Genomic DNA, 21,222 nt, shown 5'->3' on the forward strand with positions numbered 1-21,222 from the left:
CATAGGGCTTGCCACCTGCTTGTGACGGGCGGCCAAGGAACCTGAGGCAAGACTAGAGGCAATGGAACATGTAATGGATGGGAGGAGCACTTTGGTACACTCCTGCCATCCAAATGTCTGAAGCCTTTACCACCGAGTCTGCTCACAGTATGCAAGTGTGCAGGCAAGTGTGACACTCGGCGATGTGGCTGCCGTGCTGCTGGAGTTCCGTGCATTATATTCTGCCATGGAAAACAGGAAAATCCTTCATGTAAAAACCCATCACACTAACCTGTATGCACACATATATGCTGCACTGTAAGAGAAATTATACAAAAAAATAAATTTGATTTTGTCTTATGATTTTATTTGTATATCACTTTTATTTTCATGTCTTATTTTCTAATTAAAGCACCCAATTCAAATAAAAGTCAAAGGGGGATATTTAGAATTGGAACATTTTTCATGTTCATGTCTTCTGTTAAAAAGAAAGAGAAAAAAAAGAAAAAAGTGTAAAAAAAAAAATCGAGTTATTGAATAATGATATTGATATTGATATTTCAATGACAAGATGATCCTTAATGGTCAAAACAATATCAGAAAGGAATTCTAAATGTCAGAATTAGTTGGATAAGACTTATTGCACCTGTCTTTACTCCTAACAATGGCCAGGTTATGGCCAAGGTCTTCAGAATAACAAAATGACCTTGACCAAATGATCATAACAATATCAGAAATGAATTCCACACACCACAATTAGTCAAAATGGAGGTATTACATGTGTTTAAATACTCAAAAACAAAAAAGTTGGATTTTCATCATAGTCGATGGCGGCCATTTTTGATTTGGCCATTGCGCCATTCGTGCCACTCTGGCGGACAAGCACCTCCGTGATTTTTCATGTCTAGGGACCCACTGACTCAGTTCAGGTGAGAAATTCCCCTAACACCAAATTGCGAACAGGTCTACAGGCCAGGTACTGGACTATAGGATTTAGAAGACATTTGTAGATGGATTGAATCAATCCATCAATATGATGGATTGAATCAATCCATCAATATGATGGATTGATTCAATCCAATATACATGTTGGTAAAAGAAGAAGAAAAACACTTGTTTTTCAACAACTAATCTAGTTTGTAAAATGAATGTGTCTGTTAGAATGTCTCTGGCAGTGAGGTTGTCCAGTTGGTGTTGACCTTTTGGAAGTAATGTTTGCATTCTTGTTGCGTTGTGGGAGGGAGGGAAGTGTACCCACTGAGCTGGGGAGATATTCATTCTGCAACCACAGTTCTTATGGTATGTTTCGCTACTGATTTGTACACAATTTGTTGTCTTTTACTACTGTATGCAATAAATATAGTTTGCTACACAGAAACAAAAAACAGCAGATCTCCACTTCCGGGATGGCTGTGTGAGTTTGGAGCTTTGCAAAAAATGTTTTGCATTTAATGGTGTTGCCATTATAATGTTGTTTTCCCTCCTTTACTGGATCTATGGATATTTCCAAAAGAACCAACGACTTGATGGAGCCTGCATCCCCATCTCCTCCATCAAATGAAGAAGATAAGAAATCCAAATCTCTCTCTGATTGTGACCACGCCAACACTGCAGAGCAACGCCCCATCAACCGAACACAGCCGGCATGTGGTAAATGCGCTCGGCGCTCCTGAGGTAACGTCTCTTCTGATCGGGCTATCTAGCTCTGTGCACATTGGTTCTCAAAGTGGGGTCCCTGGTGGGGCTCCAGGGGTTTCCCAGCTAAATGAGTTGCTGCACCATCACAATCACTTGAAGCACTTTATCCAGGGTTCCTACGCAAGTATGGAAATGTATGGAATTTGATTTGGGTATTGGGTCATTTCCAGGTCTGGACAAGTATGCAAAAAAGAAAGGAGAGCGTAGAAATAAATGTATGTTTCCAGACTATTGCTCCACTTCTGGGAGCGCAGGTCAAAGTCAGCTTGATCTCGTCAAAAGAAAGGCAAGAAGTATTGTGTGACAGCCTGCAAAACAGCTCGGTCCTAAGTGCCTTATAACTGTACCAATCCACACATCCACCACCAAATGTGTTTGAAAGAAAATACTGCAACATTTGAATTGCATATATACTGTACATAGCATCACAAATAACCAAATCTCAAGCTCGTTTGACCATTTATGAGTTAGACAGGGAAAGGAAACTGTATGGTTGATGCCATGAAGGCATCTTTAGTTCTCTTTTAGGGCTTTAGTTCTCTTAACAAGTTCCTACATGTAGGTAAATTGTTCATAGGTAACAGGTGTAGACATATTTTCAACATGTCTTGTTCCCATTGGGTTTGCAACGTCAAAATGGCATAGGAAAAAGATGTCTACCGTGTATGTATTGTAAAAGCGCTTTGGATGAAGGCACCTTATATAAATGCACAATTTACCATTTTTTTCTTGGCACTCAAAATGTATTTACTCTAGTGGGAGCATTTGATGCTAGATTTGTGTTCTGTTTGAGCTTCTCACATTTTGACTTCGAAACTTGATGCTGTAGATAAGTGTTTATCAACCTTTTTTGCGCCGGTGTCCCCTAATATGCAGGTCCCTTACTGCCGCCCCCACCCCCCCCAACACCCAATTAAAATGTAATCTTTATATTCATTGTGTATTGTGTTGCTAAATTAAATACTTTAGAAAACATCTAATTGATTTCCAAATATCAGATTTCACATTAAACTGGACTTTTAGTATGTATTTATTATGCAATTATTAGCCTACTGATGATACTGACCATTATACTGACATGATACTGTCAATATCATAGTCATCATGGCCAAGAGCACCTCAGCGCCTTCCTTTAAAAAACATTGTGTAAGTGGGACTTAACCAAGCAATTTTATATTTATTACATTTTATTTATTTATTAAAATATCTGCCCAATACTGGACTGGTGCCCAAAGGACAATACTAGAAATGTAGTTGAGTCAAAAGTACAATATTTCTATTTGAAATGTAGCGGAGTGAAACTCATGAGCATGCAACAAATAATCCAATTACTCTGAAAATGTACAATACTCAAGTAAATGTACTTAGTTACTGTCCACCACTGTATTAGACTGAGAGAACGAGAGCAATCCATGGTCTCGAAGGGCGGATCCAAACCCAGGCGCCCGGAGCAGGCGCGTCCTCCGATTGCTTCACCAATCTATGTCCCCGCCTCCCCCCCCCTCCCCCCCTCCCCCCCCCGGTCTGTGCACGGAGCAGGCTGACGTCACCAAATTTAGAGCGACGCCCCTCTGCACTCTGAATGGTTAGGAGATAACAAGCTCCAAAGACCATCGTTCCTGCATCGTTCCCCCAGACTTTTTTCTTTTGTAACAAAAAAAATGGCTGGGTTTCCGAGGCTACCACTGTATAAATAAGATTATAAAAATTAGAGTTCAACCCAGGTTTCCACCTAGTACTACACAGTCGCCATGTTACTAAACAGGGCTCCCTCGCCAAATAGATCGTGCATCTCAATGGCACTTGACATGTATAAATAAAGGTCAAATAAATACATTTTTGTTGATGGTAAATGCAGTAAGCAAGGTAAACACATAAATCACTATAGGCAATATAATATTTAAAAAAAATGTAATCTGTATATTGAAACTACAGTATACGCTACCAGATAAATAAATGAACTTAGCATCTGTCTAAATTACACACTATCTACATTACATTGTAACCTTTGCATATAATACTGCATGGTCGTCAAGGGTGAGGCATAACCTCCGCTGTGATTCAATTCTGACGTCCACAATGTGTTACGTTAACGGTGATTGTTTCAAGACTAGCGTTAAAAGTAGTAAAACTCATTTACGCTCTCGCCAAATCCATACATTGTCATATCAAAGCACAAACACGCCACATGTAATAGCAAAAATGTGATCCTTTTTTATTAGACACTTCAATGCCATGTTAGACACCTCAATGTTTTTTTTTTTAGCTTTGACAATGGTACAATGGTTTCATTTCAATAAATTACTCAGAACATGAACACACTTCACCCCTGCTTGCCCCTCCAGGCCCCTGGACACACTGGCACCGTTATCCTACCGAGGACCGCTGATTGGCCCAACCCTCCGATAGGTGCGTTCACATGTAACGAGAGGAACGGGTCCTCCAAATGACCTCAGGTGAGGCCACTAAGCTACCGTTACTACGCCATCGATTCTCAACCGTTTTCATTTCAAGGACCCCCAGTTTGATATACATTAGGCCACGGACCCCCATTTATTTGATCTGTATTTCGATTTTTAATCTCTGGGTCCCAAATCGACATGTAAAATCCTCAAAACTATTGAGTGTACGAATGAAACCTAAAACGGTAGGTTCCATTCGAACACTCTCAGAGTTACAGATCTGTAAGGGTCCATTTGGTTCCTAACTATCAATAATTATTTTGCTGGGGACCCCTTGGAACACCCCTGGTTGAGAGAACGTTGAGAATCAGTGGCGTACACAATACAGACGAGCGGACATCAGACGACGCTAACTAGCTTGAACGTTAACTGCGTCGTCGTGAAGCCCGCCCCCAGTGCGTCCGGGGGGGGGGGAGGGGGGTCCGCAGCCAGGGGGGAATTTCACTGCATTTATATCCCCCAGGTTTGGTTAGAAGCACGTTTCACAAGCTTCCCAACAGGTTCACAGAATGAAGTTGCATCAGTAGCTCCCTAAAGGTATGCAATGGATCGTACCGTAGTGACAATGTTATTTTTTTTACAGTATTGTTACCGTGTGGTGATCTGACAGAAGGCGTTAATTGCTGGCCACGTTCCTGTTTGTGGACACACGAGTTGTTTTGTGTTGAGGCACATGACAGCAGTAACACGATAGGACACAACAAAGAGTTCACCCTCCCCCCGCGATTCTTCCGTCTTAAGCCTAATTTATGATCCGCCGCGCGCCGAGGATTGCAGACCTGCGACGCGTTACGAGCTCGTTGTAGGTTATTCTCGTCACGCGGCGAAGAATGAATCATGGCTTTATACAGAACTAAACGGTTTTAGGCCAATTAAATCCTTATCTTGGTATTGAAGTGCATATTAAAATGTTTATTGTGGAGAACTAGCATGGCCTGCCAAGTATCCTGCTGCATTGTGGGAGACGATCCTGTTTCCATTTGACAGTCTGGTAGAGGTACCGGTAGGACAGGTGGGTCTTAAGGGCCGCTCACACCCGAGTACTATAACTATAACGTTCACCATTGTAGGTTTTTTTTTAATAGTTGCCGTGAACTCTGCCATCCACTTGACTTAAACAATTTCTATCGTTACAGTGCTCAGTGTGAATGGCCCTTTAGAGCTAACCACACCGGGTTAACAAACGTGTACTTAGTAGTTCACCCCCTAAAAAATTATATCAATTACACACCCCGTGAAGCCTTGCATTCATGGTGATTTTTTTAGTATTTGCCGCATTCCTAAGCCAACAATTGGATGACCGGCGGAGTCTCATCGGCATCTTTCCACTGGTCAAGTTATTGGCTCAGGAATGCGACAAAAACTAAAGAAAAAGCCATGAATTCAATGCTTCATGGGGTGTGTAATGGATAGAAAATAAGTACTACTCCTTAAAGTCAGTGTCTCGGCCAAATAAAGGAAAACCTAAATCCCTTTGTTCTGATGCGATGAGATCAATATTATAGTGTGTTATTTCTTCGCCAAATGTTGACATGGAAAGTGTTTTGCGTCACTTCGCCGGGGCATACGTTCCATTATGCTCGATCAGAACAAGGGGTTTTAGGCTGCGTTTCCCTCTTTAAGAAACTCAAGAACAGGAGGACCACATTGTTCAACCAAAAGAGTATCACAGCAGCTTTGCAGTAAACGTTTTTGAGTACCTAGAGACAAGTGGATGAGCCTAGAGTCGGGGAGGGGAGGGGGGGGGGGCGGGTTACATACTGTCGATGTGAATAATATCAAGATACGTGGCAAAACTTCCCCCCCCGCGTAGAGGGAGGGAACAAAGGTTCCTGCATTTACTGTCGACAAACACCATGGACATAATCTGCATTCCTAGAACTCCATTCACAAAGGAATACATCAAAGTGCTTTAAAAATGTCCCTGGTTTTATCTCTCCCCACCCCCCCTTGTCTTGTACCATGTGACATACCAAAATAAATTACATCGAACCTCTTCCTTCATACGATAGCAGTGTGAGCGCGAGTCGCGGTTCTGAAAGGCAGTGGTTCTCAAAATGGGGTCCAGGGACCCCTCAGGGTCTATAACTCATGAACTATTCAAATGTTTTCGATATTTCATTTTTTTTAATTGTTTGTCCAGTTTGTCGAGTGTTGAATGTTTAATGGACCACAAATGGAAACAAGCCTTTGGCTTTTGTCTCTCACCCATTAGCCGTTAGCCGTCATTAGCCGTTAGCCGTCATTAGCCGTCATTAACTCATTTTACTGCTGTACTTTCAAAAGAAAATTCAATCAAATCAAATAAGAGGATCCATTTTGAGAACCACTGCTGTAAGGCCATGGTTGACAGCGTTTTTTTTTCTTTTTTGTCAAAACATTCAAGTGCAATAAAGTGTATCTGTTGTATGATAAAAGAGTGTACCGGTAGCTCTCTCACAAAAAGAAAAACTGAAACAAAACAAATCTCTTGATAACAGACTATTATTATAAGTCAGGTTTCTTGTGTTTTCTTTGATCATGCAATAAGGCACCGCAGTTGAAGCTGGTAAAAGCTGAAAAAGACTGAGCTTGTTTTTTTCTGAGAAAGAAAAAAAAAAGCGAACAAAAATACCATCACTCCTTTCTTTGTCATGCACAGAATAAATTCAAATACTCTTCTGTAAAAGTTTATATAATATATAATATATAAGAAAACTCTTATGTACACTCAAAATGTCCAAAGGTATATTTCTCTGTTTTGTCTCTCTTTTTTCTTGTCTTTTCTACCCCCTTTGCACACGGACACATAACTGTACAATATTCCCTACATTTGCATGCTTCAAATGCAAGTCACATTATTTGGAGCTAGGATTTCGATTGGTCACCTCCCAGGGGAAGGTTTTTTAACTATGTACAGCTGATAACGCTCAGATGGGACGCCACCCACACAAGCTCCGCCTTCAAACTCCGGATGCTACCCCCCCACCCCTTTTACCCCCCGTCTCCCCTTTACCCCCCCACCCCTCGGCTCCCTCGTTCAGTCCAACAAAAAAAAACCCAGGGAGGGTCGAGGGGACATTCAGCCTCAGTTTGAGGTAGCAGTTCAAGTTCCCAGTGCAAAAAAAAAAGAACAAACCAAAAGTTCCGGCTCAGCAATCGTGAGTCCATATTTTTTGGGGGGGGCTTTGTGAATCAGGGTTGGGTGGATGGATGGATAGGGGGGGGGTCGGGGTGCTGCTAGTCGCTGGCTCTCCTAAGGGGGCCGCTCTCGTTCTGAGAGGCTCTAAGCGCGTGTCCGTTGGACAGCAGAGTCTGCGTGAGCTCGGCCTCACAGTCAGTGTGGGGGGGGCCGTGGCCCAGGTGATGGTGGTGCTGCGGCCCCCCGGCCAGTTTCACCGGCTTGTGGAAGGACTCCTCTTGTTGCAGCGGGGGGCACAGCGTCGTCTGTCCCGCTCTGTTCACTGACGAACCTGGGAGGGAAGACACATTCAAAGACGTGAGACACGTGTGATTGGTTTCATGAATATCGGTGGTTGTCGGGCAGAAACTTATCTCTGTATTTTAACCCATTAATACCTGGAACTGTGTCATTTTTAGATTTGAGCTAAAAAGCATTATTTTACACTTGCGCTATGAGCTTGTAGATCTGCTATTTTTGAAAAATCATGAAAATGTGTGAAAATCTTTGAACATAATGTATTTTTAAAGCAAACATTTTTAACTCAAATCTTTGCTTCTGGGGGGTCCCTGGAACAAAATATTTTGATGGGGGTCCGTGGCCAAATACATATCATTTTGGGGGTCCTTGACATGAAAAAGATTGAGCACCACTGATATAGAAACATACGTTTTTCAGAAAACTGTTGGGATTTAGGAGACATGTAGAATCGGCTTCAGGTCTCAATGGGTTAACTTTGTGTTTTGACGTTGATTAATGCCCTACTTGATCATACTACTGCGCCACAAAAAAAGCATCACAAATTGCAGATCTGCAAGCTCGAAGCGCGTCGCGTTTTTGAGCAGAGCTTGTGGTAGCCTGGGACCAGACGAATCTGCGAGTGCAAAAAAAAATTGCACACTCTGCCATTTGGGTCTGGCACCGCTCCATAGAGAACCCATTTCCTGTTCCAGAAGACGCGTGTAACCAATCAGGGCCCAGTATTCGAATATGGGCGACTGTAATTGGTAGTTGGTTGTAGGTCTAACCAATTGCGTCGAGGGCCATTGTTTTGATCCCGCCCCTTGGGAAACAAAACGTCCTCATGGAAGCACCAGACTCATATCCACGCAGTGATATAGTCTAGCTACGCCAGGCTAAGCTTGTGGATCTGCTAGTTTTTGAACATATGAGGTTTCCACGCGACAGAGACGATATGATCATTAGGACCGACTCTACACTGTTATTTTGCAAAAGATCAGATCGGATTTGGCTATCGAGACATCTTCAAGAACGGGGCTTATCTACAAGCTCATGCCGAGTCATGTGACCTTGTAGATCAGCTTTTTTTCATGTGTCATACGCCAAATTATAAATGGAGTATCCAAAACTGAGACACCCAATTTGGAAATCAGATTTGAATCGCATTTTAACTCATTCACTGCCTAGAACGACTAAAACGACTTTTGTCCCATAAGCCCTGCCTGCCTAGAACGACTAAAAAGACTTCTTTTTTTGTTTTGTTTTTACCCAAAGACCAAGGATATATGATTTCTCGAAGATCTAGACTCCCATCCACTTCCTTGTTAACTTAAAACTTAAAAATGCTGTATCTCGGCTCCTGAGTACTTTTTTTTTCAATGAAAAATCTCTGGCAGTGGGCAAACGTGGCCAGAAATAATTCAGGCAGTGAATGAGTTAAGAAAGAATGTGGTTCAAATTTGATTCGTAAAAATCTGTTTCCATGTATATACATTTTTTTTTGCGGCTGAGACTTTATAAAAAACAATTCTAATTCCAATCTGTATAGGCCAAAACTTTATTTCGGGCTGCCTGTCTGAACCTAGCCTAAGAAGACGGACAGGGGTGTTGGGTTGGGGAGGGTTGGGGAGATGAAATATTGCATGTCAACGACACCGCATGCATTCATAAAGACATCTCTCTCTGCATGTGGCTTTGGGCTATGGAGGCGATGGAATGTGTGCGCGCTGCGATGTTGACATCTGAAGGTGAGAATCAGCATTCTGAGGGACGATTCCATTTCTGGGATCATTCTTTTTGCCAAAGGAGCTGAGTCCCAGAGCAGGCCCTGACGTGCTGTCCCCCCCCCCCCCCTCCAAGAGTCTGGCAGCACCAGGAACTCAATGCACCTTTTCATTTTTTTTTTGGGGGGGGGGGGGGGGGCTGGGAGATGTCTTCAGGGGCTTTCGGGCTTGCAACGACGATAACGCTGTCAAGTCAACTGGTAGTGTAGAGAGCCAGTCCATCAGCGACTCTTTACAAATCAGCTCAAACCCCTGTGGTTTCCTTAAACAGCACCCCTATCGTTTTCCCATGGTATCAATTGATGGAAATGGCACAACATGGTTATTAAGGGGTTTTTAAACAAACGCTGATCCATATCAATCGCGAAAAGCCCTCGTCTCATCGTTGTGGTTTGTGAGATAATTGGAGGTAAACAGTAATGTTAAGTTTGCAATCCTGATAACATGGCAGTGAGCCTGGAGCCTCTTGAGAAATATTGTACATTCCAAACTGTTTCGCAACATAGTTTACTATATAGTAATAGTAGGCCTTAACCCATTAAGACCTGAGGCCGATTCAAAAAACTGTTTTTTGAAAAAAAACAAAAAATATATTTTTTCACGATTTAACAAAAATGGCAGATCTACAAGCTCATAGTGTCGCACTATGAGCTTGTATATCTGCTATTTTTGAATAGCCAAATAAATCTAAAGTGACACAGATGCGTTCCAGGTCTTAATGGGTTAAGTAAGCAAAAACAATGCTACTAGCTCCTACCTCCAATATCTCGATACCTAAAAATAAAATAGACTCCCAGTTTAGGAAGATGGGTTGAAAATTAACCGAATCTACCGCAGAGTCTAGGGGTTCGATTCCGCCGCGGTGCTTCGGACTTTGTCGAGCGTTTATACCGAACACAATTGGCCCGTGTTCAGGGGAGGGAAGCCGGGGGCGGGGAGGGTGATATTTGTCACTACACATACTCTTAACTGGCTGGGGCGGAACTAGTCAGCAGGGAGTGTTGCGCAGGAAGAGTAGGACAGAGAGGCTCTATATCCTCGCGGTGGAGGCTCCTCATTGGCAGGTGTGCCAGTAGGATACAACAGCAGTGAGAACAACACACAGAAATGCGTGTGGGGAGGAATCAATTGGCAAAACGACTACATTGGAGAAAAAGGGGGGAAATAAATACAAAAACTCACCATTTCTATCATTATGATTCCATTGTGGCGTGTCGTGGTTGTTGGGGAGCGTGGACCCTTGAAAGTCCCTCCGGATGCCGTTGGGCGTGCCGTTGCAGAGGGGGGCCGCGTGCGGCGGGGGTCCCGCGTCCCGGTGGTGGTGGTGGTGGTGGTGGTGGTGGTTGTTCCCCGGGTGAGGGAGCGAGTGCTGCTGGTACTCGAAGCTCACAGCGGGGCCATAGCCGTGCGTCAGGTAGTCGGGGTCTTTGGAGTAGCTGTTGCCGTTCTCCAGGCAGTCCGTGCACACTACCGCGCCGTCAAAACCTGGAGGGAGAGAGAGGGAGGGAGGGAGGGCCGGAAAGAAGTTTTTTTTTAGCTTGTCTGCTCTAATTAGTCCTGATGTTGTGCAGTCTTTCGCTGACAGCCGCACTCTCGTTTAAAAAAAAATAAGAGGTATCATTATGCAAATCGTCACTTTTGGGGCGGAAACCGTGTATGTCCAAAAATGTTACTTTTCAGGAAATGGACAAAAAAAAAGCGAACCCGTGTTCCAATGCAGTTATTATTATTGGTCACGAGCTCTTAATACTTTTCAGTGGTTCAATATTTATACAAAACCCCACAGGCACACTTAGCCACTTCCACGTCAAAAGTAGCAGATCTACAAGCTCACACAACGCATTGTGAGGTTTGGTCAATTTTTTGCTACTTTTGCAGCAACAAGCAGGGCATTCATTCATGACAAGTTGAAATAACGGAGATAGGAGGTTTCTGTGTAGACACCGAGAGAGAGGAAAGTATATACCTGTGTTGTCTATGTGTCCGTTGGGCTGGTTCCCACCGCCAGCCTCCACCCGGATGCACACGTCCTGTCTCTCGGAGAGCGTGCCCTGGGAGGACAGGTAGCTGGGGACGTCTGGAGGGACGATGGTCTCATCTGGGACAGATGGAAGGAGACGGACACACAGTTAGAATCAGATTCAGGACCATACATTCTTACCCCCCCCCCCCCAATGTTAAATGAATGGGTATTTTTTTTCAACTGTGCAGGGTTACTGCTCAACATAATAGCTAACAAAAACAGTCACATTGACACAACTGGGAAAACTCCCATTAAACCAAGCTATCGTCTACTACTTTTGATACTTTTGTGTCACACAGTAGTATGATCAAGCACCGGCTTCGAATGCGTTTTTTGAATGGGACATTATCATCTTTTATCAGACCATTGAATGGGCGGAGTAGGCGACATACTGACCTACCCGCGATTTATCAGACCATTCATTGGGTGTAATCAGGAGATACTGACCTACTCGGAAGCGGAGCAGTCCCCACAACATGATTTACTATTCTGTGCCTATCGGTACACAACTCGGACGGCGCTGAGTAGGCTCAAGCGAACCTCGCAACGTTCAGCACGGCAACTCGCCCTGCTATAGCTCGCTCGGTGGTGCTTCACGTGGCTCAAGTTCTCTTGAGACTGCGCGCCTCCGTCATGGTCCGAAACCGAAACTTAACTTATATAAGTCATCTCGGTCGGTAGGTCAGTATGTCCTGATAACACCCAATGAACGGTAGATCGTGGGTAGGTCAGCATGTCGCCTACTTCGCCCATTCAATGGTCTGATAAAAGGTGATAATGTCCCATTCAATGCATCGATAGCATCCGAATGGGGTGGATCAAGTAGAACATTCATTCACGAAAAAACCTTGGAGACGAGAGGTTTCTAGCCTCTTTAGTCTCATGAACTCCCCAGAACTCACCCGTGTTGGTGACGCTGCACTCCTCGCTCTTCTTCCGCGTCTGGTAGATGATGCACACCCACACCAGCGAGGTCACCACGATGCTGGTCACCACGGCGATGACGATGATGCCTATGGTGACCGTGCTGGGGCCGCCGCCCCCCGCGCCGCCGCCGCCCCCCGCCGCCCCCGCGCCGCACGCCCCGCCCTGGTGGCTCGGGGTGACCACCAGCTGGCTGTGGGCGCGCTCCGTGCCCAGCGGGTTCTTCATCTCGCAGGTGTAGCGGCCGGCGTCCTCCAGCGCCGCCGAGCCGATGACCAGCAGCCGGTTGCCCGGCGTGAAGTGGTGGCGGTCGGAGGGGCGCAGCGGCTGGTCGTTGCGGAACCAGGTGATGCGCGGCGGCGGGCTGCCCAGGGCCTTGCACTGGAGCGCCACCGTGTCGCCCACCGCCACGTTGCGGTCCTCCAGGTCCTGGGCCAGGTGGGGGGTCTCTGTTGTTGGGGAGGAGAGAGAGAGAGAGGACAACGACGACGAGTCAGTGAGGATAGTGGGCTCTCAAGACTTTCATCACGGCGGACTCCCATGAACTCTTAAGAGTTACAGACAGACCTGTAAGCAGTGGCGGAAAAAGTACTCACATTTTTTACTTAACCCATTGAGACCTGAAGCCGATTCTACATGTCTCCTAAATCTCAACAGTATTCTGAAAAACTTATGTTTCTATATCAGTGGTGCTCAATCTTTTTCATGTCAAGGACCCCCAACATTATATGTATTTGGCCGCGGACCCCCATCAAAATATTTTGTTCCAGGGACCCCCCAGAAGCAAAGATTTGAGTTAAAAATGTTCGCTTTAAAAATATATATATATTCAAAGATTTGCACACATTTTCACAAATTTTCAAAAATAGCAGATCTACAAGCTCATAGCGTGGCACTCGGTGCCGCGCTATGAGCTTGTAGATCTGCTATTTTTGAATAGCCTAAAGTGTAAAATAATGCTTTTTAGCTCAAATCTAAAAATGACACAGTTCCAGGTCTTAATGTGTTAAGTAAAAGTATCAATACTGCAATGTAGAACTCTGTTACAAGTAAAAGTCTGTAATTCAAAATGTACTTGAGTAAAAGTGCAAAAGTATTGGTATCAAGTAATAAAATGCTTGTTGAAAATAGCAGATCTACAAGCTCATCCCTGGCCTCACTGTTTTGGGCATGTTCATTATTATATAGGCAAAACATTTCTGAACTTTAAAAGAAAATACTATATTTGCCTAGATTTCTCAAATATAGCAGATCTCCAAGCTCACATGCTGTAGCGTGGCCATACGATGTGTGGTGCGCTTGTAGATCGGCTATTTTCCTAATAGCTGATGTATAAATGAGGGCCTCAGTGGTTAATGATGGTATTTAGGTCAGTGCTAAACAGGACACCTCGACGGTTTTGACTCGTTCACAAATCGCACAGGGCTCGTTTCAAGTTCACATGCTCAGTACTGGACAAACTCATAATGGGAACGTGGAACTCGACTAGATTCATGTTCTGCTCCCAAGTCCAAATAAATACGTCGCTCCCTCCTTCACCAACCTGTAGGCAGAAATCGCCCTCCATTAATGGCTCTCCAACCCACGGATAATTATCATTTCTAGATTTTAAAGTGGACTTTGAGATTCAAAAGAAGTTCTTTTGTTGCTGTCGGACAGAAACCTCTTATATTGATATTTTAACTTTTTAGTTTTTTTGGATATTAATACCCTACTTGATCATGCTATAGTGTCACAAACAAGTATAACAAATAGCAGTTTTGGACATGAGGTTTCCACTCGACAGAGATGTTTCGTCTGACATGACGGCGTCTCTCACACACAACAGGTCAATTCCCGCCGTCCGTCCATCCGTCCAGCCAACGGGTGACAGATCAATCATGAAATGAACAAAGTAGCTTACGATCACACTGTTCTCGTTTTCACACAAAAACAAAACTGTCTGCGAAAACAAATTTTGACCGTGTCATAACGTCTCAATCGTGTGTTTAGCGCTTTGACAGAAACTTGTTTTCACAAGTAATCAGGAGGACAAGAATCCTCTTCAGAACGCACAATGTTTTCAGTGTTTTGCCCCGGCAACTTTGGATACTCAATGGGGCACATTGAAGTCTCCCTCTCTGTGTGTGTGTGTGCGTGCGCGCGCGTGTGTGTGTGTCTGGACTGAGGTAGGCCCCTGCTCTCAGACAGGGCATTTCCCTTCACAGTGGGACATGCACCAGATTAAGAGATCTCACTTAACCCGCTTCACTCTATTCCTTCTACTCGTCCCTCCCTTCCTTTTCCCACCCCCTCCACTACCCTCCCCCCTTTGCTACCTCTGCCCCCCCCCCCCCGAATTTCTGCTGTTCCAGACAGGGGGCCTCTCTCAGCTACATGACCCCCCCCCCCGCCCTCCCATCCACCTCTACAAACCCAAACATCAGCCAATTGGCCCCGAGACACGGCGACCTCGTCCATGTTTTTACATTGTAGAGGGGATTAGTGCTTCTTTTCTTCCTTCTTTTTTTTTTAACCAGCTACTGCTGTTTTAACTCCATCTCCCTTTTTAGTTCCCTATTATTATTTATGCTACGCTCACGGATTAACCCATTCAATCCCCGGGAACGCATCTCTTGTCATTTTAGATTTCTTCGGGCTATTCAAAAATAGCAGATCTACAAGCTCGCAGCACGGGACAGCGATTGCCGCGCTGTGAGCTTGTAGATCTGCTATTTATATCTTTTGTCGTCTCTGTCCAAAACTGTGACTTTTCAAGATTCAAATTCAAAAGCATCAAAAGTGGCAGATCTGCAAGCTCGAAACGCGGCGCGAACGAGCTTGTAGATCTGCTACTTTTGATGCTTTTGCTTGACGCTGTAGTGGATAGGGTGTTCTTTACGAAAAAACACAAACAGTTAGAATATGGAGATGAGAGGTTTATGCTCAGACAGCAACGATATCAAACCGGGGGGTCCTTGGAAAGGGGAAAGACTTTGAGAATCACTGGATACACGTGTTTGTGAGCGATCAGCAACGACACCACACCAGCCACCGGTGTTATAAACCTCATGGCGGCTCCGAAAAAAAAAAAGCAAAAGTCCTTCTTCAGCGTGGCGTGACAACAAGCGACGTGAAATAACCAATAAACCAGAAGCACTGAGGCTTGCAGTTGAAGCAGGCATGACTGTCCCTCCCACAGAGAGAGAGAGAAGGGCTGGCTGGGTGGGTGGGGGGGTTAGAACGCCTAACAAACACCCTTCTGTGAGTCCCCCCCCCCCCCCCCTCACCATCCCCCCGTTGACCCCAGCCATGACCTTTAACCCCCTCCCCTGACCCCCACAGCAAGGCCACAGCTGCTGAGAAAAAGAGAAAAAAATATAAAGCGTTTCATTCTCGAGGCCTCCAGGCTGACCAATTCCCAACAGAGCACCAGAGATATTTAACTGGCCGCCATCTTTTTTGGAAATGTTGGGGGGAAATTATCGACACCGTGTTTAAAAAACTCCAATCACAACACAGCATAGAGTTAGAATATATCTAGAGGGTGGACTGCGTCGGCCCCAGCTGTTCATTTCAATGAAAATTTGCTCTGCGGCGTTTGAAGCACCGGAAGTCTGCCATAATAAGTGCCACAATATCGGAGCCAATAGAGCAGACCATAGAGTTATGAGCAGCCGCACTAGGGTTTCAAACGGTATAGGCGCACGCGCAGTAGCATTTTTAAATGCGGAAGTGTTGCTATCCCTAGTTTGACCACCAGGCGACGGCCGCTTCACTGTTCTAACGTGGTTCTGGGGGCTTGCAAAACAGGCCAGTTACTGCCCATTGTATAAAATTGCGTTGCAGACTATTTCCATAGAGTTCATAGACTTTATAGACTTGCTTGACAGCACAGTGTTGTGAATTAATATGTATGATGTATAATATGTATGTATATATATATTTTTTTTTTTTTTGCACGTCTTTTCTATTAACCCCTTTAGACATGGAACGCATCTGTGTCATTTTAGATTTCTTTGGCTATTCAAAAATAGCAGATATACAAGCTCATAGCGCGGCACTCGGTGCCGCGCTATGAGCTTGTAGATCTGCTATTTTTGAAAAATATGAAACATTTTTTTTAGATTTTTTTCAATAAACTGTAAGGATTTAGAAAACATTTTTAAGAATCGCCTCAGGTCTTAATGGGTTAATACATTGGATTTATAAACCCTCAATACTTTGTAAACTTGACCTTTTGGCTCCGGTTCCGTACTTGGTCTGCTCTTTGTCCCCCCTCTACACCCAACCTTTTTTGCCCGGAAATGTTTCAAATAACAAATACAAGTCTTGTCCTCAACAGCGACAAAGAGCAAAACATCGGGGCTTACCCAGCACGGTGAGGGTGGCGTTGGCAGAGACGGTGCCGGCCGTGTTCCGGGCGGTGCAGCTGTACACGCCCATGTCCTCCAGCTTGACGTCGGTGATGAAGAAGACGTCGTCGTCGGGCATGACGAGCATGCGGCGCTCGCGGGCGGCGGGGAAGTCCGTGCCGCCGTCCTTCTGCCAGGCGATCTGCGGCGTCGGGTGGCCCTCGGCGGCGCACTCCAGCCGCGCCGTCTGACCCGTGCGGATGGTGCTGTCGCTGGGCGTCTTGACGAACGACGGCAGGACTGCAAGGAGAGGAAGGTGCGTTTTTTAGTTGAAGTCGGACGCAATCGGCGCCGATAGTTACGACAGCGGAATGTGTCAACTCTTGTCTTTCTCACACACACACACACACACACACACACACACACACACACACACACACACACACACACACACACACACACACACACACACACACACACACACACACACACAGGGGAAAAAACATATTGTTGCTGTCTGGCAGAAAACTCTTATCTTCATATTTTAACTTTTTGTGTTATTTCGTAAATTAACGGCGTACATTTACTTGCTCATACTACAGCGTCACAAAAGCATCAAAAGTAGCAGATCTACAAGCTGGAAACGCGGCGCGAAGCGACGCGTTTCCAGCTTGTAGATCTGCTACTTTTGATCGTAAGTAGCAGATCTCGTCTCTCGACAGAGACGACATGAAAAGTGACGCATTAAAACAAAGTGTGGTCTCGTCACTGGTGCGCTAGACTGAGAGAACGAGAGCAATCCATGGTCTCGAAGGGCGGATCCAAACCCAGGCGCCCGGAGCAGCCGCGTCCTCCGATTGCTTCACCAATCTATGTCCCCGCCTTCCAGGAGTGAGTCTGGCATGATCACCCATTCTGCAATATTGGCTGTGGGCTGGAGTTGGGCGGGAGTAATACCGTTGACTGACAACCCCTTCAGCCAATGACCGTTGTTCCCCTTCAGCCAATTGCAGTGCATTTTTACCACCTCCGTCACTAATGTGACGCAACGGGACTTTTGAGATGGCCATGCCCAAAATAGGTTGCCTTATTCGGATACATGCGTGTCACTGCCCGCCCCTGCCGGTTCTCTGATTTTTTTTTTTTAAATAGGCTCTGTCAATTAATTAATTAATTAATTAATTAATTAATTAATTAATTAATTGACCACATATATGAAGTTAAACAACTAAATTCTATCCAAACGATATCTTATAAGTAAATTCCGTGCCTCAAAAAAGAAGTTTGAGAGCGTTTTAAAATCGAAAGTAAGAAGTGAAGACAACGCACAACAACAATGGCTGCCGTTCGTCTTTTGTCGGCTGCACTCAGGCTGCAATCGGCTTCATTCGGGCTCACTTGAACTCGCCACATGATTGGCCAACGTAAGCTGTCAATCACAGAACAATGAGCGACGACGCTGATAGGCTCGTCCATTTGGTGTACGGGCTAGAAACGCCCAGAGAAGCCTTCAGGCCAGACTCACTCCTGAAATCAAATGGAAATGAGATTTCCGGAGGGAGGGTTTACCAGGCTACATCAAGCTGCCTTACACTACAGAAACAGGAGATAGCCTCCTGCCCTATGGGCCACATGGCTCGGCAAGGCTTACAACCAGTGTGCTATCAACAGCTCGTTCTTTTTGGCACCTAACAACCTTCGCTCGAGTCTGTCTTACAAGCTAACAGCGTGTAACGGTGCAACCGTGTTGTTAGCTTGTAGATCTATTATTTTTGTCACGTGACGTCCTGTGTTAGGCTACACTCGCTACACTGTGTTAGGCTACACTCGCGCAGCTCGTGCGGCATGTTACATATTTCACGTAATGTTAGACAAAAACGATGTACTGTATATCCAAACATTTAAAAAAAAACATTTGTTTAATTCCAAACCTTTTTCCAGGCCTGGAAAACAGTTTTTCAAATTTCAAAATATTTCCAGGAATTTCATGACCGTGGGAACCCTGGAATTTAACCGATTGGTTGATTTAGTCAAGAAACCTGTACAATCGTTTTGTTTTCTTTTTCTGTATACTGTACAATCATGTACAGACCAGCGCTTTTAAAAGGTGGTGAGGTTGAGAACTGAACATGTTTATATTTCACAATGGTTAACTGGCTATGGTTATAAACCGGCAGAATTAAGAGTTTACAACACACAGACACACAGTAGAGTAGAGATATGCATGCTCTGAATCCAGTGTTGATGACTAGTTAGCCACATCCCATGTGTTAGCATTGCCACAAAATGCGAACTACGCTACCAGTGGATATTTCTCCGCAACGGTAGTACCGATTTAAGAACCGTTTTCAACTATCTGACCCAGAACCTTGGTGTGTGGTATCAAATTCAGAGATAAGAGTAAGTAGCTAAAGTAGCTGGTCTACAAGCTCAAACGAGCGTGTGGATCTGCGGCTATCGATGCTTTTGCGTGACTCTGTAGTGTGATCAAGTGTAGGGAGTTAATTCACGATAAAACACAAAAAGTTAACCGATTGAGACGTGGAACGCATCTGTGTCACTTTAGATTTCTTTGGCTATTCAAAAATAGCAGATCTACAAGCTCATAGCGCGGCACTCGGTGCCGCGCTATGAGCTTGTAGATCTGCTATTTTTATTATTTTTGAAAAATTGTGAAAAAACGTTTTAGATTTTTTTTTCAAAAACTGTTAGGAATCGCCTCAGGTCTAACGCTCTGAAAAACGTCTCGGCAGGAAGAGGCTGTGACCCTACCGTTGACAGTGAGGCGGGCCTTGGTGGAGTAGGAGGAGCCAAAGTGGTTGGTGATGATGCACTGGTAGCGTCCCTCGTGGGCGAAGGTGACGTGGCGCAGGTGCAGGATGGTGGTGTACTCCATCACGCTGCCGGCGCCGCCGCCGCCGCCGCTCGGAGCGTCCGACGCGCCCCCGCCGCCGTGGTGGATCATGTGGTGGTGGGCGCGCACGTGGGCGTAGTTCTCCGTGTCGGCGTGGCGCAGCAGCTCCTGGTCCTTGCGCCAGGCGAAGGTCATGGGGGAGGAGCTGCTGCTGGCGGCCGTGCACGTGAGGTGCACGTCGCTGCCCAGCACGGTCACCGTGGTCTCCGGCTGCACCGTGATCTGAGGCTTGGGGAGGTCGTCTGCAGGGAGGGAGAGGAGGAGGGAGGGAGGGGAGGGGAGGGAGCGCAGAGGTACAACAGTTCAATCAAACTAATCGACGATAAGAAATAATCGAGTCATCTATCGCTATTTTGGGCATGTCATTATGGGTGAAAAGTAAAAAAAATCCCTCTACACCACCTCTGCCAAAAATAGCTGATCTCAAAGTTCTCAGCGCGTCGCAATGTTGGCACATTGTGAGCTTGTAGATCGGTTATTTTCACAGCTATTTTCGGCTATTTTCAAACGACACTGTTGTGAAACAACACTTAACACATGGGGTGCCAAAACCGTATTTATACGGTTTTGCAAAAGGTGCAAAAACGTACTCGGAGTGCCAAAACCATATTAAAACGGTTTTCGTGTCTTTTTGTTTTTTTCGTTTTTTTCCGCACGGGAGGGGCTAGAGCAGCTCTGGGGAGTACCCATTGTGATCCTGAGAAGGATAGGCCAGATAGATCACCGGAAACCGGCTCCCCATCCGCTTCCTGTCTATTTCCTTCTTTAAAACGCCTATATCTCCGAATCTTTTTTCCGGTGGGGAAAACCGGTCATGTGCGATGCGCGATCCCCCCCCCCCCCCCCCCCCCCCCCCCGTTGTAACTCGCGAGTGAAATGTTATCGTTGCAGGATGTAGCCAGGGTCATGGCGCTACATGAATGGATGCTTTTTCTTTCACGTGGATTTGCTTGTCGTGGAGTCTAGAGCTTTAAACAGCAAAGCGCAGTCAATGGGGAGAATGCTGGCACCCACGGTAAGTTGTTATGAAAAAATCCAGGCACCCAAATGTGTTAAGTACAGAAAAAAAAGTAACATATTTGCTTTGAAATTCGCTTCTCGAAAGTAGTAATCCACAGAATAACAATTAAGAGAACAATTGACAGTTGCAGCCCTGAGTGAGCGAGGGAGGGCAGAACAGGGCATAATGTGCAAAGAGAATAAAAGTGGAAGTTTACAAAGTGAGTTTATAAATGGTCGCAAATGACTTGAACTACTTGAGCCCCTATTACAGAAAACAGCAAAAATATTCTTATCAACAAGCTGAAATGTTCACCTATAATGACATAGCTCAAAATAGGGACGCCAGGTATAAGTGGTGAACCCATTCAATCCGTGAACGCTTCTACGGATGTCTTCTAAATCCTAACAGTTTTCTGAAAAACGTATGTTGAGATGTTGTTAAGATGAACGGTTCGAGATATGTGAAGGACAGACAGACAGACAGACACAGACATTCCTGGAATATATAGATGAGTGTCTAATCTATAAAAAAAAATGGTTAAATGTTCTAAACGGAAGAAATAGGCCGCAAATAAAACAAACAGCCCCGCATGCAGGACCATTAGCGAGTCAGCGCCGCGACCCGCGAGCACGGAGCCAAGACATAAACGAAACACGTGCAAAATATGTAAACAACCACAGAGGACAGCTGACAATATGGGT

The 21,222-nt window shown here is 45.2% G+C and overlaps 1 protein-coding gene across 1 annotated transcript in view; it reads right to left on the reverse strand.

The window, feature by feature from the left end:
- Positions 1-7,155: 7,155 nt before the first annotated feature.
- lrig1 (leucine-rich repeats and immunoglobulin-like domains 1) overlaps positions 7,156-21,222 on the reverse strand; it is a 64,452-nt gene continuing 50,385 nt past the window's right edge. Inside the window, exons 13-18 of the mRNA XM_084063214.1 lie at positions 19,377-19,760; positions 16,623-16,904; positions 12,249-12,719; positions 11,290-11,421; positions 10,506-10,808; positions 7,156-7,591 (exon numbers count right to left, since the gene is read on the reverse strand). Coding sequence (XP_083919340.1) covers positions 7,359-7,591; positions 10,506-10,808; positions 11,290-11,421; positions 12,249-12,719; positions 16,623-16,904; positions 19,377-19,760 — 1,805 coding nt within the window. The 3' untranslated portion in view covers positions 7,156-7,358. The remainder of the gene's footprint in view (positions 7,592-10,505; positions 10,809-11,289; positions 11,422-12,248; positions 12,720-16,622; positions 16,905-19,376; positions 19,761-21,222) is intronic.

This window comes from Gymnoscopelus microlampas, assembly GCF_963454915.1.
Source record: "Gymnoscopelus microlampas genome assembly, chromosome: 7".
Taxonomy (NCBI): Eukaryota; Metazoa; Chordata; class Actinopteri; order Myctophiformes; family Myctophidae; genus Gymnoscopelus; species Gymnoscopelus microlampas.